The sequence below is a fragment of the Nicotiana sylvestris genome, chromosome 5, assembly GCF_000393655.2.
Source record: "Nicotiana sylvestris chromosome 5, ASM39365v2, whole genome shotgun sequence".
Lineage (NCBI taxonomy): Eukaryota > Viridiplantae > Streptophyta > Magnoliopsida > Solanales > Solanaceae > Nicotiana > Nicotiana sylvestris.
This window is the reverse complement of record NC_091061.1, coordinates 51,424,558-51,451,127: the sequence shown is the minus strand read 5'-3', so window position 1 is coordinate 51,451,127 and position 26,570 is coordinate 51,424,558. Positions and strand designations below refer to the sequence as shown.

Below are 26,570 nucleotides of genomic sequence, written 5' to 3'. Positions count from 1 at the left end.
CGGGCTCCCAACTTCAACGCTTGTAATGAAAAGACTGAATGTATTCCCGCATTATACTGGTGGGCGACCTAGAATCATGAAATCAAAAGACAGAAATGTATTCCCGCATTATACTGGTGGGCGACCTAGAACATGAATGTATTCCCGCATTATACTGGTGGGCGACCTAGAACATGAATGTATTCCCGCATTATACTGGTGGGCGACCTAGAACATGAATGTATTCCCGCATTATACTGGTGGGCGACCTAGAACATGAATGTATTCCCGCATTTTATTGGTGAGCGACCTAGAACAGAAAGTATTCCCGCATTATACTGGTGGGCGACCTAGAACAGAAAGTATTCCCGCATTTTACTGGTGGGCGACCTAGAACAGAAAGTATTCCCGCATTTTACTGGTGGGCGACCTAGAACAGAAAGTATTCCCGCATTATACTGGTGGGCGACCTAGAACAAGAATGTATTCCCGCATTTTACTGGTGGGCGACCTAGAACATGAATGTATTCCCGCATTTTACTGGTGGGCGACCTAGAACAGAAAGTATTCCCGCATTATACTGGTGGGCGACCTAGAACAGAAATGTATTCCCGTATTATACTGGTGGGCGACCTAGAACAGAAAGTATTCCCGCATTATACTGGTGGGCGACCTAGAACAAAAAGTATTCCCACATTATACTGGTGGTCGACCTAGAACATGAATGTATTCCCGCATTATACTGGTGGGCGACCTAGAACAAAAATATATTCCCGCATTATACTGGTGGGCGACCTAGAACAGAAAATGTATTCCCGCATTATACTGGTGGGCGACCTAAAACATGAATGTATTCCCGCATTATACTGGTGGGCGACCTAGAACATGAATGTATTCCCGCATTATACTGGTGGGCGACCTAGAACATGAATGTATTCCCGCATTTTACTGGTAGGCGACCTAGAACAGAAAGTATTCCCGCATTATACTGGTGGGCGACCTAGAACAGAAATATATTCCCGCATTATACTGGTGGGCGACCTAGAACAGAAAGTATTCCCGCATTATACTGGTGGGCGACCTAGAACAGAAAGTATTCCCGCATTATACTGGTGGGCGACCTAGAACATGAATGTATTCCCGCATTATACTGGTGGGCGACCTAGAACATGAATGTATTCCCGCATTATACTGGTGGGCGACCTAGAACAGAAAGTATTCCCGCATTATACTGGTGGGCGACCTAGAACAGAAATGTATTCCCGTATTATACTGGTGGGCGACCTAGAACAGAAAGTATTCCCGCATTATACTGGTGGGTGACCTAGAACAGAAAGTATTCCCGCATTATACTGGTGGGCGACCTAGAACATGAATGTATTCCCGTATTATACTGGTGGGCGACCTAGAACAAAAATGTATTCCCGCATTATACTGGTGGGCGACCTAGAACAGAAAATGTATTCCCGCATTATACTGGTGGGCGACCTAGAACAGAAATGTATTCCCGCATTATACTGGTGGGCGACCTAGAACATGAATGTATTCCCGCATTTTACTGGTGGGCGACCTAGAACATGAATGTATTCCCGCATTTTACTGGTAGGCGACCTAGAACAGAAAGTATTCCCGCATTATACTGGTGGGCGACCTAGAACAGAAATGTATTCCCGCATTATACTGGTGGGCGACCTAGAACAGAAAGTATTCCCGCATTATACTGGTGGGCGACCTAGAACAGAAAGTATTCCCACATTATACTAGTGGGCGATCTAGAACATGAATGTATTCCCGCATTATACTGGTGGGCGACCTAGAACAAAAATGTATTCCCGCATTATACTGGTGGACGACCTAGAACAGAAAATGTATTCCCGCATTATACTGGTGGACGACCTAGAACAGAAATGTATTCCCGCATTATACTGGTGGGCGACCTAGAACAGAAAGTATTCCCGCATTATACTGGTGGGCGACCTAGAACAGAAAGTATTCTCGCATTATACTAGTGGGCGACATAGAACATGAATGTATTCCCCCATTATACTAGTGGGCGACCAAGAACAAAAATGTATTCCCGCATTATACTGGTGGGCGACCTAGAACAGAAAATGTATTCTTGCATTATACTGGTGGGCGACCTAGAACAGAAATGTATTCCCGGATTATACTGGTGGGCGACCTAGAACAGAAAGTATTCCCGCATTATACTGGTGGGCGACCTAGAACAGAAATGTATTCTCGCATTATACTGGTGGGCGACCTAGAACAGAAAGTATTCCCGCATTATACTGGTGGGCGACCTAGAACATGAATGTATTCCCGCATTATACTATTGGGCCACCTAGAACAGAAAGTATTCCCGCATTATACTGGTGGGCGACCTAGAACAGAAATGTATTCCCGCAATATACTGGGGGGCGACCTAGAACAGAAAGTATTCCCGCATTATACTGGTGGGCGACCTAGAACAGAAATGAAAGGACAGAAATGTATGCCTCTGTTATATGGGCGGGCTCCCAACGTCAATACTAACTTAGAAGGAAATGCCTCTCCTATGGGTAAAACTAAACTTAGGAGGAAATATCTCTCCTATGGGTAAAATAAACTTTAGGAGGAAATGCATCTCCTATGGGTAATAAAAAAACAAACTTAGGAGGAAATGCATCTCCTATGGGTAAAAAAACAAACTTAGGAGGAAATGCATCTCCTATGAGTAAAACAAAACAAAAAAAAAACTTAGGAGGAAATGCATCTCCTATGGGTAAAAGTAAACTTAGGAGGAAATGTGTCTCCTATGAGTAAAAGTAAACTTAGGAAGTGCGTCTCCTATTGGTAAAACTAAACTTAGGAAGTGCGTCTCCTATTGGTAAAGACGTGGAATGTATTCCCTTGTTATACAGGTGGGCGCCTAATGGTAAAGACACGAAATGTATTCCCTTGTTGTACAGGTGGGCGCCTAACTAGAATATGAAATGAACAGACAAAAAGTATTCCTCTCGTTATTCAGGTGGGCGCCTGTTTTCAACCACAACTTTGAGAATAAAATCCTATTTGAGGGCGGATGAACCCAACGTATCCTATTTGAGGGCGGATGAACCCGACGTATCCTATTCGAGGGCGGATGAACCCGACGTATCCTGTTCGAGGGCGGATGAACCCGACGTATCCTGTTGGAGGGCGGATGAACCCGACATATCCTGTTGGAGGGCGGATGAACCCGACATATCCTGTTGGAGGGCGGATGAACCCGACATATCCTATTCGAGGGCGGATGAACCCGACATATCCTATTCGAGGGCGGATGAACCCGACATATCCTGTTCGAGGGCGGATGAACCCGACATATCCTGTTCGAGGGCGGATGAACCCGACATATCCTGTTCGAGGGCGGATGAACCCGACATATCCTGTTCGAGGGCGGATGAACCCGACATATCCTGTTCGAGGGCGGATGAACCCGACATATCCTGTTCGAGGGCGGATGAACCCGACATATCCTATTCGAGGGCGGATGAACCCGACATATCCTATTCGAGGGCGGATGAACCCGAAATATCCTATTGGAGGGCGGATGAACCAAACATATCCTATTTGAGGGCGGATGAACCCATCATATCCTATTTGAGGGCAGATGAACCCATCATATCCTATTTGAGGGCGGATGAACCCAACATATCCTTAAAACTTGAAAATGTCTTACCTCAAAAACTTGTTGGGGATTATTTTGCTGGGGGATGAATTTTCCCTTTTCTTCCTTCCCCATTATGGGTTGTCCGACCCTCTTGAAACTTGGTCGAAAGTCTGTCGAAGATGTTTCTACATCTCGATGACCCGCTGGTGATAACGCTGCTGAAGATAACTCTGTTGAGTAAATATGTTATCTTACTCCTTCCAGAACTACTTCCTTTTGGGTGGGATGTTTCATTCCTCTGCAAACTACTTCCCTCTTTCTTTTTTCCCTTTTTTTTGTTTTTTTTGTTTTGTTTTATTTTTTGTTTTGTTTTGTTTTTTTTAGCTTCGTCCTTCGAAGACTACCTCCCTTAAGACTCGTTTTGCCTTAACCTGAAAGGAACCGCTGAGGATACCGATTTTTACCAAACTTGTGTTGGACTCCTCAAAACTGTTGGGGGATTATTTACTTACCTGTTGGGGAATAAAATGTTATCAGCTGGGGATAATGCTGCCGAGGATAACACTGCTGGGGGATTTTGATTCCTTCAGAACTAGTGCTTCACTCTTCGGAAGGCTGTTGGGAATGATGCTGGCCTCTTGCTATTTCTGAGCTCAAGTTTCATCCCTTTGCTGGGGAACAACTTCCTCCATTGAAACTTATTATGTTGGGGCAACACTGGTTCTAAGACCACTTCCCTTGAGACTGGCGTTATCTCTATTCTTCCCCGAATGGGTACCTGACTTCCAGAAAATTTTCTAAATGGAAGGAAAATTTTCTGCCCCGGTTTGATAATATCCCTTGCGGCATGCATTTCTGGCATCAATGCCATTTCCTTTACCTGTTTCAAATCAAACAAAATTTGTTAGTTTAAAGCGCGGTGGTTGGTTGTGATACTCCTACTTGGATGGTTTTCCCTTTCTCCTTCCTCGCTCTGCGCTCCACAACTTGTTGGGAATGATATTATTTGCTGGGGATAATCCCTTTCTGCTGGGGATATCCCTCTTCTTTTGTGGCATAGCTCGGAAACTGGCATTTCCCCGACATTTTAGTCTAGTATGGATTTCGCCAAATCATGTTCACTGCTCTCCTTGATTTGTTCACGGGCCTTGGCCTTGAGGTTTATAACCTTGGTTTTGGCAAGGATACCCCTCTTGACACTCGTCAATCCTTTTGTCAATTCCCTTTTGCTGGGGATATTTTTCTTGACACTGGCCTCGCGCTTGTTCCTTGCTGACTATACCATTTGGATGTACTAGTCAGATCTCATTTTGTATAATTGGAAAGCCGATGGCATATTTTGAAGTCAATTCACACTTGTTCTGACCAAACAGACTCTATTGGGGATTTTCTATGAAGGGAAAAAGATAAAAGGGAACAGAATAAAAAGACAAAGGAAAAAAAATGACTCTTTAACAAAAGAAACTATAAATAAAAACCTATCAAATGCAGATACCGACTCTAATGGTCATGACATGCGCATGTGGCCTATCCTCTATCGCCAATCATCTTTCAAGATCTTCAATTGGCAATTCCCCATCTAATTCTCAATCCTATTCGACTTGTAGTGCCCGAAGGGTTTTCACTATCAAGTCTCTCTCATTTTTGGTTTTTCTCTCAGCTTTCATCGCCTTATGGTGCCTGTGAAGGTTTTCACCGATAAGACTCTCTCATTCGTATCACTTTCCAGCTGGGGATTTGGCGTGTTGCCGATATGACTCTTTCTGTTGGAGATTAGAGTCCTTTCTGCTGTGGAACAGAATGTTAGGTTCGCCGATAAGACTCTTCATTTGTCTGACTTGGCATCTTTTGAAGACTGATCAGAAGGTCTTTCTTTGGACCGTAATGTGGGTTTTAGATAGGGCTAGAAAGAAAGGGTATTAAATGCTCAAAAATGCATCGATTTTGGGTTATTAATTACAACCTTCGGAATTAGATTTATTTACAATAAACGCAACCTTTGCCCCCGTTTCTTGCTTGGGGATATCTTAATTGATTTTTTTTCCATTTTTCAAAACTATGATCGAGCCGTAAAGCGCCTACGTATCCTCTTTGAGGAATCAGGTCAAACGTAGTTCCCAACTCCTCTTTTTCATCTTTCTTTTTTTCTTTGTTATCATTTTCTTTTCTTTTCTTTTCTTTTTCTCTTTTTCATTTTGTTGTTTTCTTTCTTTCTCTCTTTTTTTTTCTTCGTTGCTACTGATTCCGAACGAGGGGTATGAAAGAAAAATAAATAAGGCTCAAAAGGGGTAACGAAGGATAAAGTGTTTAGGTAGCAGAACAAAATGCCTTTGTCGTTCCAGTCTTTAAAACATGCCAAGTGCAAACAACACAATTAAACAATAGATTTATAGTCTCTTCCGATGGTGCTGAGCTTGACAATTATGTTAAACATTTGCTTTTCCTTTGTCATTTCTAAAGCACCGTTGGGCGACACTCTCATTATCATGAACGACCCTCATGCCAATTTGGCGAATCTTGCTTTTTACGGTTTTATTCATATTTTACTTGCCCCAGTTCCATATGACTCGAGCTCTGAATAATCTCAACCGTCCTTATTTCCTTTAAATGGTCTGATCACCTTTTCAGGGTTTTATGATTAACTTTTAAGATCAGGCCCAAACTGTGTGTGCGTGTCATGTCACTAGAATCGGCGTCGAATAAAATGACAAAGGACTAAACAAAAAGATGACTGGAAATAATAAAAGAATGGATTTTGTATTAGACTACCGATAAATGGTTTAAATAACAAAACAAACAAAACAATCCAAAACAAAATCCTAAAACAAACTGGACAAGACAATATCCGACTTATAATCCTAATAATCCGAACAACAGAAATGACAACAAAATAAGCCACCACAAGTTTCTCTCTTGCTGACCAAGGAACGAAGCGTCCACCCACTTTATAAAAAACTGGCATCTTAGCCACTGAGATTCGCATCAGTATTGTCCAGCCCATTGCCAATTTCAATGTTATCAACCTTAGTCCACAAGGCCCAATAGGATTCGAGCGCTTCTGTTATGAGGCCTGATCCCCATAAAGTGTGTATCATGATATGCAGGTAAAGGATTCTGGGTGTCATCGTCCGGCTTACCACAAACCAACCACCTTAACTTTCTTTGCAAAACCAACAGGTTAGAATGGACTCAGTCGGTCCTCATTATTAACAACTATTTTTTTCTCTTTTTTTTCATTTTTCTTTTCTTTTTCCATTTTTTTTTCTTTTTGTCGCGGTCGAATCTTATGGAGATTGCCTACGTATCATGACCCCGCATGAATCAGACCTTGCGTAGTTCGGACCAATAAAAGATAAACGCAATGAAACACATTTTTTTCTTCATAATAGCAGTTGGGTTTCAAAGGTTGAAAGATGACCAACACTCAAAAATCAAACGAACCACATATTTTAGTCAAAAGATTTATAACCTCAAAACAAAAGGCCAACTCCCTTTCTCTGTTTGACAAATACAACCGAACGGTTATTTTTTGCAAACGTGGCCCCTTCCAAATTTCACATGAATTTTGAGGCCGGGGAGGATTATTTTACAAACTTGTCCGTTCTTTTACGAAAATAACCTTTCGACAACTGAAAGATACTCTAAGGCTACTTCGGCAAGAACGATTTAAGACGCGGCCGAAGCTGGCTCGACTTATTTTTGACTAAAAATTCAAACGGTATTCACCTTACCGATGACTCTTTTTTTTTCAAATTATAATGAAAACGTGGTATTGCAAACACGTCCCTTCAGCACCTCGGGGACGAAGATTTTTAAGGCTGTGTGGGTCAACTGGACCAAAAATCCTAAACATGATCCAAAAGATGGCTTTTTATGCAAAGTCAGCCTTCCGGCGTCCCTTTCGGGAACATTCGGCTATTTATGACAAAACAGCATCACCTGACTTATTTATGACTCTTTTTATCGTTTTTCAAATTAGAAAACTCAATATTGCAAACACGGCCTTTCAACGTCTCGGGGACGAAGATTTTTAAGGCTGTGTGGGTCAACTGGACCAAATCTTAAAAAATGACCCAAAGGTGGCTGTTTATGCAAAGTCAGCCTTCCGGCGTCCCTTTCGGGAACATTCGGCTATGTTTTGACAAAACAGCGTCACCCGACTTCTTTATGACAGAATTACAATTTTGACATGTTTTTTATTTATTTATTTATTTGTTTTTGGCTATTTTAGCAAAAGGTGTGGTTGGACCCGATGAGGGTTGCCTACGTATCTCACATCCGGTGAGAATCAAACCCGCGTAGTTCGGGCGGTCATGAATAAAGTAAATAAACTAATTTTAATTTTTTTTTTGAATTTGTGAAAGAACTGCTTTAACAGAATAAAGGAAATATTATTTTTTTTGGATTTTTGATTGATTTTCTTTTTTGAAAGAAAGACTTCCAAGACTTCCTTTTCTTTTGATTTGAATTTTGAGAATTTCAAAAGTAAAAGGAAGATATATATATATATTTTTTTTGTCTGAATTTTCATTTGTTTTTTTTTCTTATTCTAAAGAAAAAAGAAAATATTTTTTTGGAATTTTACCTTTAATAAAAGAAATGCTTCTAAGAAAATATTTGAATTTTGAATTTCCTTTTCAATTTTGAAAGAAGAATCAAAATATTTTCGGTTTTTTTTTTATCAACAAAAAATATTTATATATATTTTGCAAGGCATATCTTTTTTGGAATTTTACTTTGAATTTTCTTGGCATGACAAATACTCTTTGCAACAAATAAAGATATATATATATATATATATATATATATATATATATATATATATGTATGTATGTATGTATGTATGTATATATATATAAAACCACTTTCAACGCACGACTTTTTTTTATTTTTATTTTTGGCATTTTCATAGACAAACAAAATAAAAATAAAAATAAAATATTTTTAAAAACAAGACTCTTTTTCATTTTCATTTTCATGGCAAAACAAACTATTTTCTTTTCTATTTTTTTTTTGAAAAAAAACAAGACAGAACAATGATGATTTTTTTTCTATTTTTCCTTTGCTTTTAATAAAACAAACTAATAAGATATTTTTTTTTCTCATTTTCTCAAAATCTCGGCAGAGTTTTGACAGTATTTGGGTATTGGTTTTTTTTCAAAAATAAACAATCAATTCCCTAACCGCTGTTTCTTTTTTTTTTTTCAATTTCAAAATATTATTCCTGATATTCACAAGTCAGTCAACACACAAGTCTGAATCAAATAAAAGCGCAAGTAGTAGCAAGTAAGATGCATCAGGATGGTCATTTTCATTTTTTGGTACACCTGTCCTAGACAGACCCAACCCCTGTGTTGAGTCTCCAAAGTCAAATGCACGTGATGCAAACAAACGTTCATCCTAGGGATCCGGCATGAAGCTGAGTTATTCTAGGTTCATAACCTCGGTATTTGTTCTAGACTGTGTACCCGAGCGGACAACTCGAGTCGAGGAGGGGGCTACGTACCGGGGACCCGCGGGGTCGTCCGGCTTTGTAACTTATCCGGCCTCTTTCTTATTTCAGGTAGTGACACTAACAGAATAGGGAGTATCGACCAGCGAGTTTCTCCCCGGAGGTAAGAAGAGAAGGGTTTCGGCACAGTTTATATACAGTTCAAATAATATCAAAGCAGTAAAAGCATCATTTAGCACATTAGGCTCAAACATGTAAAAATCAGATAAAACCAAATATAACAATTTATCTAAGCTCGAATTTCTAACCCTGAACCGGTGGTTCTGGGTCAGAATCCCCAGCAGAGTCGCCAGAGCTGTCACACCTCCTTTTTCCGCCCCCGCGGGGGTACAAGGAGTTTTTTCCAATTAAAGGACAATCGAAACAGGATTTATTTATTTATTTCAGAGTCGCTACTTGGGAGATTTAGGGTGTCCTAAGTCACCAATTTTAATCCCGAATCGAGAAAAAGAATGACTCCATATTACAGTCTGCGTACCAGAAATCCGGATAAGGAATTCTGTTAACCCGGGAGAAGGTGTTAGGAATTCCCGAGTTCCGTGGTTCTAGCACGGTCGCTCAACTGTCATATTCGGCTTATTTATCTGATTTTAATACAATTATGAACCGATGTGCCAATTTTAACTTTTTACCACTTTATTATTATTATTTTTAAAAGAATGTGAACATCGCTTAAAACACGTCTTTGGACTGCGTCACATGAAATGCACCCACAATCCGGAACACATTTTATTTGATGTTTTGGGATTTGGATTTGGGTCGCATGAAATGCACACCCAAGCTTAAGAAAGTAAACTATTAAACACGCGCCTAAAGAGACTATCGCATTATTATTTTGGGAAGGCCGTGAAATTCGCTAAACGGCCCTCCCGAACTCTAAGTAATTAACACATATATTTTTGTGAGGGCCCCGCAATCTGTGTGTTTTATTTGGCGAGGCTCGTCTCGTTTTATTTAAAAGGATAAACCTATAGTGACTACATTTCTTCTATTAAGTTCGTCTCTAAAAATAAAAGGAAATCCCTCAATTAATTACCATGCTGAAAAAGTCGAACTTATTAGTTATTAGTTTACGGCTAATGCAAATGGAAAATTGCAATCGAGTTTGTACAAAGAGAGATTGCTTCCGTTCTATATTCTATTATTTAATAACACTGGAACATGAGATTTACGCACAATAATATCAAAACAGATTACTTGTTCTTTGATTAATTTAAACTAACATTATTAGATGAAGAAGTTATGCAACCTCGTTACTCATTAATCAGTCAACTACATTTTTATACAAAGAAAGGAAAATTATATTCAAACACAAATCTAAACAGGAGGAATTCAACAGGAACAAAGTCTGATTAATATTTCATTTCGCTTCAAGCCGAGAGTGTACAACTGTGTACCTGGAAATGGCAGTACAAGAACAAAAGAAGGAGGAGTCAGCAGCAGCAATAACACAGCAACAGAATCCCACAGCAAATAACAGCAACAAAACCAACAATAACCAGTGTAACAATGGTCAGAACCAAACTGGAAAAAAAAAACCCGGAAGGCCTAACTGAAAATCAGTAATACTAAACGCAATCCACAGACGCAGTAACAAAGTTCTGATTTCAGTAGTAAAGAAAAGGACCTCACTTTCAGTTTTTAGCTCTCAAAGACTGATTTTTAGTTCTGAAAAATTAGCTTATTTCTCCCTTTTAAGTTCTGAAAATTTTTCCTCTCTGAATTTTTTCCAGTTCTTATCTCTATATCAACTCCTCCTATTTATAGGCTAGAACTAAACATTATTTATTCAAAGTTTTTCACTTTCAGCCTGTATATTCCCTCCCATGTGCATCTATACACTTTTATCATTAATCTCAGGCTTACTTTCTGATTTTCTACCCTTAAAGACACCAGACAGGGTGTATTCTGCACTACTAATTCCCTTTCCATTAAACAATTCATTAATTTAATTATACACTGAATATTAACTGGCAGACTACTAACACTAAACTTTTTAAATCTTTTAACACCAAAAAAATACCCCTGAGAATCCCCTATTATTATTGCCTTGCACTCACTCTTAGCAATCTGTTTTTAAACCTCTCTGATTTACAACTACACCAAATCACTACACAGCTACAACCAATCCTTAAGTCAAATTCACACAAAATGATTCAAGCATCAAAACATACCAACGAAGTGATTCATGTTGTATTCGTCCAAACAAAGCAGTCATAAACTAACTATTCGACGAAGTTGTTCAAATCGAATGTAGCTTATAACGCACACTCAAACAAACAGAAGAAAAATCTTGACCAAATAAAAGGTCTTGAAGAAGAAGGAGAACTAATGAGCAAAACAAGATTACAAAATAACACTTTAAACAAAGAATCAATAATCCGAAAAATAGAATAATAAAAAAAAACAAGATTAGGAACAACATTTAAAACCAAAGCCATAACAGAAAATAAATAAAAATGAACTAAATAATCTTGAAAGAAAATCCTAAAACTTGAACGAACCCAAGTCGAGCTCGGAGTTGAACTATTGGAGGTTGAACGGACTGTTTTGTGGACGTTGAAAAAGGACGAAGCAGCAGCTGGACGTTTGGACTATGGCGGATTAGCATGGAGGGACGAGGGTGTCGTGGCGTCGAGGAGTAGCAGCGGCAGGTGGGTGTTGGGCCGTGGAGGTGGTCGACGACGCAGCTGGAGGTGGTAAGGAGCAGCTGCAGCACTGAGGTGGCAGTTGGGTTTTTCTTTCGTTCAAAATGAAGAAGAAGGTGAACAGTGCCTTCTTCAATTTTTCAGAAATTTTTTCCCCCGCGTTCCTTTTCCAATTTTTCACGTTCTGTCCTCTTCCTCCTTTAAACAAAACTTTTTTTTGCTTTTTACAAATTTTTCCTCTCCTTTTCACGTGCTCCCCCCCTTTTCAAAATCTTTCTTTTGCTTTTAAAATTTCCCCTCCCTTTCTCACCCGTTCTGTCCCCTTTTCCCTTTTCAAAAATATTTTGTCTTTTCAAAATCCCCCTTTCACGTGTTGTCCCCTTCTCTTCTTTTAAAAAAAAAATAAAAAATTCAGCCTGCTTTCCTTTTTTTTTAAAAATCCCCTTCCCCATGCCATGCTTTGTCCGTGTATCAAAGGACATGGACCCCACGTGTGTAGGGGTCCAAGACATGTGTCCTCCATGCGCGGTGGGGTTCGAATTATTATGGGTCAGGTCCGAAAATTAGGCCTAAAAACGGATGGTTTAAACCCAAATATTATTCTTTGCACGGACCCGAGAATAAAGCACGATGTTATTCATTTAGTCCTATGTAAGCAAAATACTACCAAATAAGACTATTTAAAACAAAACTCTTTCTTTCTTCTTTTTTTTTTTATAGTATTTTTTCAAGATTAAAATAGCTACAAAGCATAAATAAAACTATTTTTTGTCATTTTCGTTTTTATATAAAGATAAAATATAAAGTACTATTTTTGTATTTTTCAAGATTAAAATGGCTACAAAACGTTAATTCTTTTTTTTTAATTTTCGAAATTATACAACGATAAAAATATAAAGTACTATTTCTATATTTTTTAAGTTTAAAATGACTACAAAACATTAATAAAACTACATATTTTATAATTTTCGAAATTATATAAAGTATAAAAAATAAGGTACTATTTTTGTATTTTTTCAAGTTTATGAGAAATACGTAAGCCAAAATTTACATATATATTTTTTGTAATTTTTCTTTTGCGACGAAATAAGGTAAAATAGTCAAAATAGCTATATTAGACTCAATTCAAATATTAACGTTTTGTAGCCCTCTTTTCTTTTTTTTTTTTATTTTTTATTTTTGTTAAAACTAAATTAACTCCAAAAATACTAATTAAACTCCTAACAAAAATTATCATACACAATTAAACACCAATTAAAATAAAATTGCATAATTTGACATTAAATGCTAACAATGCAAAATATTCCTATTTTTGTGACTTTCATTTTTTGTAAAACAAACTTAATTAAATACTAAATGAAAATGTGATATATTTTATATTTTTATTAATTAAAACAAATAAACATGCACTCATAAAAATACAAATAATTATACAAAAATACCACAAAAATAACAAAAATTGCACACAAAGGAAAATTATTTTATTTTGAATTTTTTGGGAGTAATTCTTTCATAGGGCAAAAATCACGTGCTTACAATTCTAATGGTGTACCAGAAGGCCTTGTCCACCTAAGTCTGCTTCAGATATCAACTCCAGTACATACTTTCTTTGACACATAAGAATTCCTTTCTTTGATCTAGCAAATTCAGTTCCTAGAAAGAATTTCAACTCTCCTACATCCTTCATCTTGAACTTCTTCTACAACTCTATTCTAGTGTCACATAATAGCTTATCATTGTTCCTTGTGATCAATAGGTCCTTACATATACAAGGATGATAACCGTGTCACTATCAGTTCCTCCGATGAACAATGAATAATCATAGTGACTTTGTTTGAATCCCATCTGCAGAAGTACCCATGTTAGCTTCATATTCCACTACCTTGGTGCTTGTTTAAGACCATATAGAGATTTATGAAGTTTGCAGACCTTCTTAGTCTCTGGAAAACCCCTGTGGAATATACATGTACACTTCTTCAACCAATTCACCATTAAGAAATGTATTGTGAACATCCAACCGGTAAACCATCCACTGCTGTGAGGCTGCAAGAGCCACAATGGATCTAATTGTAACCATTTTGGCTGCTGGGGAGAAAGTTTCACTGTAGTCTAGCCCTTCCTTTTGACTGTAGCCTTTGGCTACAAGTCTGGCCTTGTATCTTTCAACCTCTCCTGAGGTCTTGTACTTGACTTTGAAGATTCGTCTACACCCAATTGGTGTCTTGTAGGGGGAAGATCAACTATGCTCCAGGTCTCGTTTTCCTCCAAGGCAGCAATATCCAGCTTCATAGAGGATCAGTAGCTGCTTCACTGAAGGACTGAGGCTCAGAACAAGTTGAATAAGCTAACATGACCTGACTGTATGAGGGAGTAATTTGAGAATAACTCATATAGGCTGAGATAGGATAAAAGCTCCTATTAGCCTTTGACTTGACCACATAATCTTGCATCAATAAGGGAGGCTTACTGTTGGATGATCTTCTTACTTGATCAGACAAGACACTAGATGGATCCACTACTACAACAGGCTCTGCAGCATTAGTAGCCTCTGTAGGATCAGATTGAGCATCAGCATCAACAACTCCTGTAGAATCTGTGAGATCATTTGCAGGGTCTGTAGGACTTGTAGGATAGTCTGTTGTGTTGTGAGGAGCAGCAACATGAGAAAGAGGAGACTCCCCCTCAAATGCAGTACCAGCCGCTTGTGAATAGACATCAGCACCAGAAGAAGTATCTGTGGAAGACAATCTGGGATCTGCACTAGTTGGTGAGAGTAGATCCAGTACAGGAAAGATAATGCTACCAGGAGATAGCATATGCTTGAAAGGAAAGATTTCCTCCTGAAAAACAATATGTCTATTAACAAATAGAGACTTAGAGTTCAAGTCATACAGAACACAACCCTTTTGTGAGGAAGAATTGTCTAGGAAGATAGCAAGGATGGCTCTCGGTGAGAACTTGTCAAGAATTCTAGGACATACTGCATAACGCAAACAACCAAAGACCTTTAAGTGTTGTAGTGAAGGGGAATGCAAATAAAGCAACTCAAATGGTGATTTGCATCCAAGTACTCTAGAAGGCTACCTGTTGAGGAGGTAGACTGTAGTGGTGACACATTCACCCCAAAAACATTAGGGAAACAACAGCTTGGACCCTGAGAGACCTGGCCATGTCTAAAATAGTTCTTTGCTTCTTCTCAACAATTCCATTTTATCGAGGGGTGTAGACACATGTGCTTTAATGAAAAATACCAAAACTAGATAGCAACTCTTTAAACTCATGACTGAAAAACTCACTACCATTATCAATCCTTAGGACTTTTATTGAAGCTGAAAAAGTGTTCTTTATTTAAGTTAGAAAATCTCTTAGTACAACTATAACTTTTGATTTGAAGTTGAGCAGAAAAATCCAAGTGTATTTGGTATAGTTATCAACTACTATGACAAAGTACCTCTTACCACTATGAGATGGCACTCTATATGTCCCCCAGATATCACAATATAGAGGTGTTCGTCGGTTGGTACGGTACGGTATTTAGACATTTCGGTTCGGTATTTTTGGTATTCGGTTTCTTAAAATGCTATACCAGTACCGTACCTAATTAAATTCGGTATGGTTCATTTTTTCTCCTTTTGGTTTCGGTTTATTCGGTTCGATAACTTCGGTTTATTCGATTTGAATACTAGTGCATAGAGTCATAGACTGTAATATTCTTAATTAAAGTACTCAAAAGTACAAAACTAAAAATATTTGTTGACAAAAGTTTTGCCCAAAACCAGCAAATATCAATCCAGGTAGAGAAAACTGTACATAAAGGAATAAATTTAATCATTAGAAATGTCTTGTTCACTTAGAGTTAATTGATGAACTTAGAGAATAAAGGAAAGCAACATTTTAGATTTTTTATATTTATGTAATTAATAATATGTGCATTGTATAATATAATATGTATTTCGGTACAATATCAGTATTTCAGTATTTCATTTTAAAATACCAAATACCATACCTAATACCATTTTTTTAAAACTTAAACCAAATACCATACCTAATACCAAAGTCTCGAATACCAAATACCAAAATTTTCAATTCGGTACAGTAATTCGGTATTTACCGGAATATGCACAACCCTATCACAATGGACTAATTCAAATGCAAACTGTGACACTGATGTACTTAAGGGAAAAGGCAATCTAGACTGTTTAACAACTAGGCATACATGGTAGTGATGAGTTCCTGTCTTTAAGGTACTAAGAGCATCTAACTTCTTTATTACATCAATAGGAGCATGTGCATGGCAGTGATGAGTTCCCATGCCATACTAATTCAGAGTCAAGTAAGTTGGATGTGTGAGCATACTTATTTTCTGGTGTTGTTGCAGAGTACTGTGATGGTCCTCCTTGAAGTATGTACAAACCATGCTCCTCCTTACCAATCTCCTTCACCTGACCACTATAGAAATCCTGAAAAATACAGAACTCAGGGAAGAATGCTACCGTGCATTGAAGTTCTTTGGTGAGTTGAGACACTAAGAGCAAGTTGTATCTAAAGTCTGGAATGTATAGCACATTAGAGATACTTTTGTTTCTAAGTACCGAGGAGGTTCCTTTATATGATACATAAACTACATTTCCAGTAGGTAATTGAATAGTGCATCTCTTTGAGCTGGGAATTGCTTGACAAGATGTAAGAGCATCAAGGTTTGAGGTCATGTGATTTGAGGCTCCTGTATCTATATTCCAATTATGCTTGATATAATTGGACATTAGAGTGATTAGAGTACCTACAACAACTAGCTTGGCAGATGATTCTAGCCCCTCTTCATTCCCTTTGGACAACATCTGAAGAATCTGTTGGTACTGCTCTTTGGTGAAGAAATGAACAATAGGAGCATTGTTAGGAGTAGTTTGTGTAAGCTGAGGCATATGAGCATGTTGGAACACAACTTGTTGATGTGTAATTGGAGGCTTGATAAGTACCTGCTTCTGCTGCAATTGGAAATATTGGACTACTCACACTGTTTGCACACACACCAGGACTGTGCCCCTTCTTCTTTCCTTTGAAGTCTGATGGATAGCCATAAAGTTTGTAGCAATTCTCCTTTGTGTGACCCTCATAATGTCAGTATTCATGCTGGACCTGATTCTTCCTAAACTTGAAGTTTCCACCTGCATTCACTGTACCCTTATTACTATAGAATGCAGATCCTTCTATGCCTTCAGTAGTTTGAGTGGTCTGAGTAGAGAGTAGGCTTTGTTAATGATAGGTTTGGAGACATTATCATGATCTGACTGTGAGTAGGACTCATTCAATCCCATCAGAAACTGAGGCAGCCTATGATACTCAAAGTGTTCGGGCATATTTTTTGGACTCAAGACATGGACAGCCAGGGCAGGGCATTAGTGCGTCAAATTCATCCCAGAGATCTCTCAATTTAGAGAAGTAATCAGCAATAAAACATAGTATCTTGAGTGAGGGTATGAATCTCTCTATGTAGGAACAGGACCCTAGATCTATTTACTTTATCGAATCTCTCTTTTAAATCCTCCCAAACCTTGTGAGCATTAGGAGCATAGACCACACTACTAAGTAAACCTGGCCTAACTGCATTTGAACTACAACATTAACCTTCTCCCATTGATCATGAAGCTCAGGTTCAAATTTCGACTTAAGAAAGCGACCATCTACAAAATCTAACTTGCTCTTTCCTAGCAGACCAATCCTCATAGACCCACTCCATAAAGCGTGGTTATCTGAACCAGTGAGTTGAAGAGAAATCAGAGTACTACCTGGAGTGTATGTTGCTTGAAGGAAAAGTGGGTGATTGTGGTCAATTGATGGAAACACAGTTGTGCCGGTGGTCGTAGTTGCTGGAAATGAAGTCTCAACTAACATTTCTTCTCCGATCGCCATTTTCAGCTGCTTCTTAAGAGCAAACCCCAGTTTTTCAGTTTCACGCTACAGTTGGACAATTTACCACAAAATTGTGAAATTGAGGTAACGAGAGTAAGAACTAGCTCGAAAACTACCTTCGATCAACTCCGGTGACTCTGATATCGTGTTAGCAGCCATGAATCTGAAGGTTGAGCTTGAGGAAGAAGACATGCAAGAGAAGGCAACACTCAAAGAATGAGAAACTAAATATGTTATTGAGAAGAAAATGAATAATTGTATGTATGTACATGAGTGTACTGTGTATTTATAGAGAGCTACAGTATAACTACCTTCTAAAACTGTGCTAACTAACTTACTTCTAACTACAGTCTAGCTTCCAACTCTAGTTAACTTATCAGCTTGTTGCTCTAACTTCAGTCAACAGCCTCCCAGCCGATAGCCTGTTATACAATTCAACTGACTTGTCCTGGTTATTGACAGATATTTGAGTGTCTGCATCCTTGACAGTTCTAATAAGAGACGGGTTCGAGATTTTAAGTTTAGTACGAAACACCACTGTACTCTATGCTTTTATGTGTCAACAGATACAATATGTAAATCTATTATAAAAGCATGGAAGTATTCTGTAAGAAATTAAACACTATTGCATTTATATGTGAAGAGTACAATCGTTTGCAAGAACATGGGAAAATTGCATAATCTTCTCTACTTGAAGGCACCCAACCAGTCAATCAAATCCATTGAAGCTCATCTCTCGTAAATAGCTCGCAATGCAAACCTGCAATGGAATTAGCAACTGAAATAAGGCAACTATTGTAAGCAAACTTCTATTTCTCCTACTACAGCTCCATACGGAATGAGGGAGTAGACAATAAAGATGACAATGTTACATGATCACTTTAATTTGCACAATAACTATTGTCATTGTTGGCAGTCCAAGTCTATATTTGAGTCATTGAACTATTAAAGTTTCATCATTTAGAATGCTGTCGTTGGGCAAAACCTACTGACGTGAGCAGCAACTCTCAATTCATGTGTTAAAGCCAGAAAAGAGAGAATCATTAAGTTTTTGCATCTGCGCTAAACTCGTTTTTCGTGGAGATGAGAAATGGGAAAATTGCTAGCTGATTCTAGGTGGTTAATTTGAAGGTACCCTTGTTAAACAAACATCTTCTGAAGCTACTGCTTTATGCAGTTGGAAATATAAAGTAGTTAACCTTGAGCAGATTTAATGGTTCAGCAACATAAGCTTATTAGACTCTAATTGAAGTAGCAGAAGAACATGAACAGTCTGGTTAACATGTCTCTCTCTTGGTCATCTCAGTGATAGTCTTACTTTCCTTACAAACTCTTCTAGTTCTCACACATTAGTTGTCCCATTGACTCTGTTCTGGCTTTAATGTCCAATCTATCAAAAACATCTTATATATTCCAAAAATTCCAACCGAACAATGGAAGATATGCAGTGTCATGTAGGTAAGACTTGATTCAGATGAATGTCTTTTCTTTGGACTTACCAAGGACTGAAGAAAAGTATTACATAAGTTCTACAACAAGGGCCGAGGCACCTCCTCCTCCATTGCAAACACCAGCAGCTCCGTATTTACCATTTTTCTGCCTCAATACCTGTAACGTCCCATTGGAAAAGCAGAGCAAATAAACATTTATTAATTTTCAAGAACCATGAAACAAAGATATGAACTATAGATCTCAAACTGCATTACTAAGACCCAAAAGAGTGAGTCGAGAGATTCATGTTCATAGATCATTTAATTTACAGATCACAATATAAAAGAAGTAGAAAATATCAGGGGAGGAGGAAAGGGACCAGTGTTCCTGAGGTTAGAATTTTACTTCAGTTATAATGATGTTTCAGTCTAGTAACACATACCCCAAGAAGTGTAACCAATATACGAGCTCCACTGCATCCAAGAGGATGCCCCAAAGATACAGCTCCACCATGTACATTAACTTTTTCCTGAAAGAACAATTCAAAAGAATACTTCAGGACAATGATCATACAATGCTTTATTTATACACTAAATTAAGTACTGCCAAGCAAATAATATTAGAATATTTTACGTCAGCTATGCTTGATCTGTTTTCGTAAAAAGGATAATCCAAATAGTTTCTCAAAAGAAGAGCCTATCCAGTCTGATTTTCTCCAAGTTAAAGAGATTCACAAATTTAGAAGCTCGAGATGGAGGGGAGGGAAAAGAGAAAACTCACCGGATTAAGACCAAGCAGCTTTTGGTTTGCAAGGGCTACTACCTTCAAGCAGTGTCTGTTAAGGAAGTATTCACACAATTGAAAACAAGCTCACCGAAAAATACTAGGTAAGAATGCGTACTGCAAAAGCTTCATTAATTTCGTAGTAATAAATTTGAGAAGCCTCTAAGCCAGCACTTTTGATAGATTTCGGAATTGCTTTAGCAGGTGAAATTGTAAATAGTTCAGGTTCCTGCAGGTTAATTCAATTTGAGCTTCAAAAATGTAACAATTGACAGACCATACCTAAGAGGAAATAAGAATTTCTATCAGGTAATTTTTCCAGATACATAAATGGCTGTCCTCTTTATTCTGTTTTCAAATTCATAGAGGAAAAGTACCTGAGCAGCATCTGCATATCCTCTGATCTTTGCAATCACGTCTAGTCCAAGTTCTACAGCCTTCTCTCCACTTACTAAGACCAGTGCGGCAGCACCATCACTGCAAAGGTTAAAAGTTTCACTAGCGAATTAGTTAAAAGAATTGCAAAACCAATTATTTCTAATTAGATTAGCGAATTGAACAAAGAATTTCTTTAAGAAATCAAATTGCTAAATATTGTTATGGCACATTCCACAGGGAAAAGTGGGAAGGAGCCAATTATTATCACGTTTCACCCATTTACTCAGATGTCATGTTAAGAACTGTGTTCCAAAGGGAGGGTAGAGGATGACATAAACCCACAACTAGCTCGACCCTAGGGATGGAAAGAAAAAGTTCACTTTGTTTGAGGAACTAAAATTGTAGCAGATATAATATTTTTGCAAAAATTGTGGAAAATCCATTTCCAGCCTATTTTTTCGGGATCATTACATTCTGATAGCAGGACATGGTGGCTGGTGCAAGTAAATTTCAGAGTAGTTAATCAATAAGAGAAAAGGATGAAATGCATTTATTTATTAGTTCAACAAACAGTTCTTGATCTATAAACAGCAGATTTGAAAGAATATAAGATGGTGCATGAAAGTCAACAAACCTTATGCTAGAAGCGTTACCAGCAGTTACTGTACCGTCTTTTTCCTTGAAACTTGGTCGGAGTTTCCTCAATTTTGCACCATCAAACTGGCAATAAAACAAAAAATATGTGCAATATAAAAGCTCATAGCTTTAAAGACAAAGTCAGGATATTATAGGCCTTGAAAAGTAAATTCATATATGTTTAACCTGTTTTAGCTACTAAAAAAGTAAATTCATCTCTTTGATCCTTCTGGCATTTGAAAGGCAGATACTGCATTCATAAATTTCTTCATTCCCTTCTATATGTTAAAAAGATGATTGCCCTGAAACAAATTTTTACTTTTTAGGAAATAACTCTTCTCATGGATTCCTATTTCTCTCCTCATCCACGGATTAGGTCCTTGAATCAGTAAATTCATTGGTGCACCTCAAGGAATGATGTAAAGGAACCAAGGCATCAATGGTATTTTAGTTTTGCTTGCAGTATATGTACTCACCTTTCCTAGACCTTCATCCTTATCAACGATGGTGGATGGTTTTCCTCTTCCGCCAGGCACCTCAACCTGAAATTCCCCAGAAAATGGTTTATAAACAGTGATATAAGAAACTATTTTGTTTTTAACTATGGTCTATGAGCTATATCTAGCAATGAAGGTCCAGTTATGTTACCAGCACAATCTCCCATGTAAAAGCACCAGCTTCCTGAGCAGCAATTCCCCGTTCAAAACTTTGAACTGCATAGTTATCCTGCATATATTGTTCAGACATAAGCACTTAATTCCCTTAAATTTCAAAAGACTTCTTATAGCATATCTATTTCTGACATGCTAGCACTGTAAAACGAATGGCTGTAACAAAGATGATGACAGATGATAAATTTTCCAGAAATGAACAGTGTGATAGAAGTGTAGAGAAAAGAACATAAGTTTGAATTATCCAACTTCTACAAAACAGAGAGAGAGAGAGCGAGAGAGAGAGAGAGAGAGAGAGAGAGAGAGGGAGAGGGAGAGGGAGAGGGAGAGGGAGAGGGAGAGGGAGAGGGAGAGGGGGAGGGGGAGAGAGAGAGAGAAGTGTATCTAATCTTGAATTCATTGCGACAAAAACATCTTCAAATGGTAAATAATTAAACATCAGCAACAAACAAAGAGAAAGTAAAAGAGGAAATGCTTATTAATACAAACACACGAACTAACATATGACAACTCTTTGATATGTCCGTTTACATCAAGGCCAAATACCAATAAGTGAAGTTATATATTTCACAGCCTCACAGGTAAAAGAAAAGAGTGTGAAGACAAACCTGATCCTCTCTTGTAATTTTATGGTTCTCAGCACATATTTCTGCACAAACTCCCATACCACAATCATTATAGACATCAGTCAAACCATCTTTAAGCATTCCATCAACAAGACTGTCATGACCAAGACGAGATCCCTTCCTGCAAGTGTGCCAATTTAGGCCATTACATATTGCCGAACAATGTAATCAGAACTTATAAGAAAGCATAAATGAATTGAGAGGTAAAACAAGTCTGCCACACAGAACAACCCATAAATAATATAAAACTTTATGGTGAGGGGGTAAGATGTCAAATCACGATGAAGAAAGAGCAGATCTCAGAAATGGTTAATATGAAGGCATGGAAAACCATAAGTGAAAGGAATAGCAAGTACAGCAATACTAGGTTGCTTTTAGAGTGTTTACTAAGCTTGTCGTACAACTTAAGAACAGGAGAGTGCATGGTTAAATCAAACAAAGGGAATGTGAGAGTTAGTCGAAGTTATGGTGAGACTTCCCTGAGATATGTAGCAAACAGCTCGGAAAAGGCCATTATTCTCCTTATAGTTGTGACTCCAAGAAAATCTTACTCTAACTCTTTCTTTTTTCTTTTCTTGGGAGGAGGATGGAGAACCAAAGTCTTAACAGCAATTGTACTCGCTGAACCTTTGAAAAAAACAAACCTTGCTTCTGCAATGTATTTAGGGACATTAGACATGTTTTCCATTCCACCAGCCACAACAACATCATTGATGCCCAACTGGACACTCTGTGCTGCAAGCATAGTTGCTGCAAAGCCATATAAAGGAACATGAAGTTACAAACCATACACATCTTCTTGGCTCTTATATGTAAAAAGGGTTATGGGGAAGGGGGGGGGTGAGGTTCTCTAGGAAATGGATCTACTTCGAGTAGACAGTGCACACCTTTCATTCCAGATGCACAAACTTTGTTCACAGTAGTGCAAATCACTGAATTGGGTATTCCTGCACTCAATGCTGCCTGTCTAGCTGGAGCCTGTCCCAAGTTTGCACTGAGGACGTTTCCAAAGAAAACTTCTTCTACAAGTGATGGGTCAACATTTGCTCTCTGCAGAGCGCCTATAGTTGTGTTAAAAAGAGAGATCAATATAATTTCAGAAACATTCTACCCGCAATTTGACAATAATTCTCTACAATGAAAGAATTACATCAAATTATTTAAGATTCCTACCAGCGATGGCAATTGATCCAAGTTTAGTTGCTGATAGTGATGAAAGAGAGCCAAGGAAGCCCCCCATTGGAGTACGGGCAACACCAACAACACAAACATCTGTTCAACATAAAGCACAAAGAATAGGCAATAATGAGAAACTAGAATTTAAGGAACCTTGTGCTCCTGAAATTGAAAGTAACATGCAAAATAAGCCTGCGTTACAGCAACTTCTGGTGTCAATTTTATCCAAAAAAAGGAACAATAATAAGCAAATGGTAAGAGGCATGACGCTTAATGAAAAAGAAACTGTTTCTTGGTATCGGAACACAAGTAGAAATGTCAAAGTTGCAGTAAAAAAATATTTACTTGCCAATTTTCGGAATCTTTAATTAAGATAACAAAAGTCAAAAGAACACCTCCACTCTGACGGCCCCAACTAGGAATGCATAGTTGAAATATACATTTGAAAATTTCGCATTTATGGTACAAAAGTACAACAAAGATTTAACAATATTTTTGAAACGGAAGTTCAAATATAAGTGCAAAAACTGAATTTATTTATATCTAACAATCGCCTTAAAGTTTGGACACAAAAACTGAACGAAATACTCCCCTTTTTACATTTGCCTTGCTCCGCAGGACCAAAGTGGAGACTTATTTCTTATCATGCAAGCTTTTAATAAAACGGTAACCAAAAGCAACTACAGAAACATAGTGATCATGGTGCTGGCTCATATTGAAGTTACAACAATGCTACATCTGTTATGACATGAGATTAAGAAATAACCTATACGTTTTCTAAGCAATGTGCAGAAAAAACAAATCTGTTACCTCTAGGCTTTATTGATTCTGCAGTTGCTGGAGCCATCGTGAGTGATATATGTCAATGGTAGTCTGTTTCACTCCAAAACAAATCAGGATTTCTCTTTATCAACAAAATAATGCACAGCCACAAGTATGCATCTAACACATGACCTAAAATTACTACTTCTAATTATTATCGAATCAAAGGATAAGCATGAGTTATCTTCAACAAACGGGAATAACTACTTGATGTAAAATCCAACAGGATTTAAGAACAAAACAAAACAATGAAAGGCATAGGGGAAGTTAAAGGGACAGAATTAGTATTCAAAATTCAAAATAATTTAGCTAAATAAGGCGATATTTTATAACCGAGAAATCCCTGAGGGCCAATGGCTCTCGGTTCTGTGGATAATGTGTCCCCCTCTACCCTTCTTCACTTAAATACCAGGTTTTTGTCGGCAGTAGGGAATAAGGCGATTCTTCTTACAACTATTAAATTCCAACACTTATCTAACCTCAATTACCACATATCTGCCTCTATATTTGTCATTTATAGTAAAGGACTAAGGATGATACTTAGGTTCTTTTTTTCTCGTTTAAAAATTTAAATCATTTCTTGATTTGGGCATATCATCCATGCAGAGAGGCCAACCTGATCTTCTCTATATTGTTCCAATTTTATTGCATGTCCCAGAGAGACATGACGACACTATAGTTAGCATGAGCTAAAACTAGCTGGGGAAGGAAAAAAACAACGGACCCTGAAAATTGTCTATTAATTTCCTCGATTCCTTCAAAGCAATGATGATGGTAAATGTCACAGAACATACATTCATAAGAATTCAAAAGAGACGAGATATTAGATCCAAACATGCTCAAATGATCCACCGAAAAATTGTTGATTTAAAGATGCCTTATACTCGATTTGCTAGCAGATCTAATCAACAAATAACCAATCGAAAAATTCAACAAGTATTAAGAGAAATGATAATATGAAGTTGCATGGAACAGACAGAAATTCAGTCCGTAAAAGTACCTGTGTGATTAAAGCTGGGTAGGTGGAGCAGAGCACAGAGAAAGAGAGAGAGAGAGTAAAGAGCATGATATGAAAATCCAATAGAAGCGGGAGAGCATTTATATGGAAAGGACCTTTGTTGGGGTACGTGGGTTGGGGGAAGAGAAGTGGGTATACTTTTTTATTTTTATCTATATTATATATTAAAATAACGAAGGTCATTAGCGAAATGTCGTTTGACTTTTTTACCCTTTAAAACATAAAGTTTTCGTAGGACAATATAGTAATTTAAGCATTTCATAAATATTTAAAAAAATTCACTTAATTAATTTAGTTTTTCGTTTTTTTTTGGTAAATTTTTCTTCAATTACTTGTTATTAAACTTTGTCTTAATTAAGTGGTTAAATTTTCTCACATTTCTTACCCAAGGAAACTTAATAAAAAAAATTCCTAAACTTTCACTCTCATTAAATAACATATTCCCTTTACTTTATGGAGTATTAAATGAGTTATTATGTTGCCTTAATTATTTGGTAATAAAATTTTTCTACTGTTGCACAAGGAAAGTTTATTAAAGAATTTGACTAGGAGGTATTATGATATTAATGGGACCATATAATATGTTAGTTTTTGGTTGGATTTATTCGTATTATTGAACCAAAAAGCATATGTAATTGACTTACAGAAAATTACATACCGGGTATTCAATTACAACCAGAAAAGTTCCATACCGTGTAAAATGGAACCATCATTATTGTGGTTCCGTTGCGCAAGGAAGTGTTTTAAAGAATTTGACTTGCTGGACGACACAAGGAAATATTTTGGTAGAAGTTTTTATTATTTGATTAATTTTTCTTGTCTCTTTGACCTACACACAAATTTACTTTATATAATTCCTTTCACGTGTCAAATTGTGTACCATAATACTTCTATAAAAGAAGCTACAATATCACAATTTAATCGTTAAAGTTCGCCATATTCCAACATCACGATTCCAGGTGTTGTTTCTTTTACTAATATATCAACATCTTTTGCTACTTCGTATTTTACAAGCACGTTTGCATGCACCGTTTTTAGTGTTGCATCAATAATTTATTTTTATTGTTGCACCAACAATTTTTTATTATATAGTTTTGTTTCATATTTTTGACTTGGCTAATTTCACATCTCACATAATTTACAAATTTATTACAGGTTATTGAAGAATTGCAATTCATCACAGAAAATCGGTTAGACATTTGATCTAAGTTTTATCACTTAAATATTAGTATTATTTTTTCCTTTGTTGTATAATTAATAATACTTATAATTGCTATGCCAGTTCAAGTTGCTTGTTTTAAAAAGAATTAAAAATTAGACTATTTGATTTAATTCTATGTTATATT

At 37.3% G+C, this 26,570-nt stretch overlaps 1 protein-coding gene and 1 non-coding gene across 18 annotated transcripts; both read right to left on the bottom strand.

Annotated features, from left to right (window-relative positions):
* Positions 1-15,819: 15,819 nt before the first annotated feature.
* Positions 15,820-25,307, bottom strand: LOC104214082 (acetyl-CoA acetyltransferase 2). 17 transcript variants are annotated; one of them, XM_070174386.1, is made up of 19 exons: positions 25,207-25,307; positions 24,195-24,257; positions 23,382-23,480; positions 23,096-23,269; positions 22,853-22,958; positions 22,191-22,329; positions 21,560-21,637; positions 21,388-21,453; positions 20,910-20,995; positions 20,275-20,374; positions 20,016-20,126; positions 19,895-19,936; positions 19,557-19,643; positions 19,183-19,291; positions 18,022-18,443; positions 17,800-17,858; positions 17,560-17,695; positions 16,554-16,947; positions 15,820-16,233 (listed from the first exon to the last, which is right to left on the bottom strand). In XM_070174386.1, exons 2-14 carry the CDS (start codon positions 24,229-24,231, stop codon positions 19,202-19,204), a joined length of 1,215 nt encoding a protein of 404 aa, XP_070030487.1. In that variant the 5' UTR covers positions 24,232-24,257; positions 25,207-25,307; the 3' UTR covers positions 15,820-16,233; positions 16,554-16,947; positions 17,560-17,695; positions 17,800-17,858; positions 18,022-18,443; positions 19,183-19,201. The 17 variants fall into 17 exon arrangements, with proteins under 17 accessions (XP_070030487.1, XP_070030488.1, XP_070030489.1 ...); XM_070174387.1 differs by having other exon boundaries at positions 16,558-16,947; XM_070174388.1 differs by having other exon boundaries at positions 15,820-16,634; positions 16,750-16,947.
* On the bottom strand, positions 24,769-24,870 carry LOC138869920 (U6 spliceosomal RNA). Its single transcript, XR_011400159.1, has one exon. It is a non-coding gene; the product is annotated as a U6 spliceosomal RNA (small nuclear RNA).
* Positions 25,308-26,570: the final 1,263 nt, after the last annotated feature.

What these genes read in the sequence shown, in the direction of transcription:
- LOC104214082 (XM_070174381.1), bottom strand. Translation starts at nt 24,231, where the DNA reads ATGGCTCCAGCAACTGCAGAATCAATAAAGCCTAGAG. An exon ending in TGGATCAATTGCCATCGCTG is followed by an intron (nt 23,270 to 23,381) that starts GTAGGAATCTTA and finishes ACACAACTATAG; the next exon opens with GCGCTCTGCAGAGAGCAAAT. An exon ending in TATTGGTTACACTTCTTGGG is followed by an intron (nt 19,292 to 19,556) that starts GTATGTGTTACT and finishes GGGACGTTACAG; the next exon opens with GTATTGAGGCAGAAAAATGG.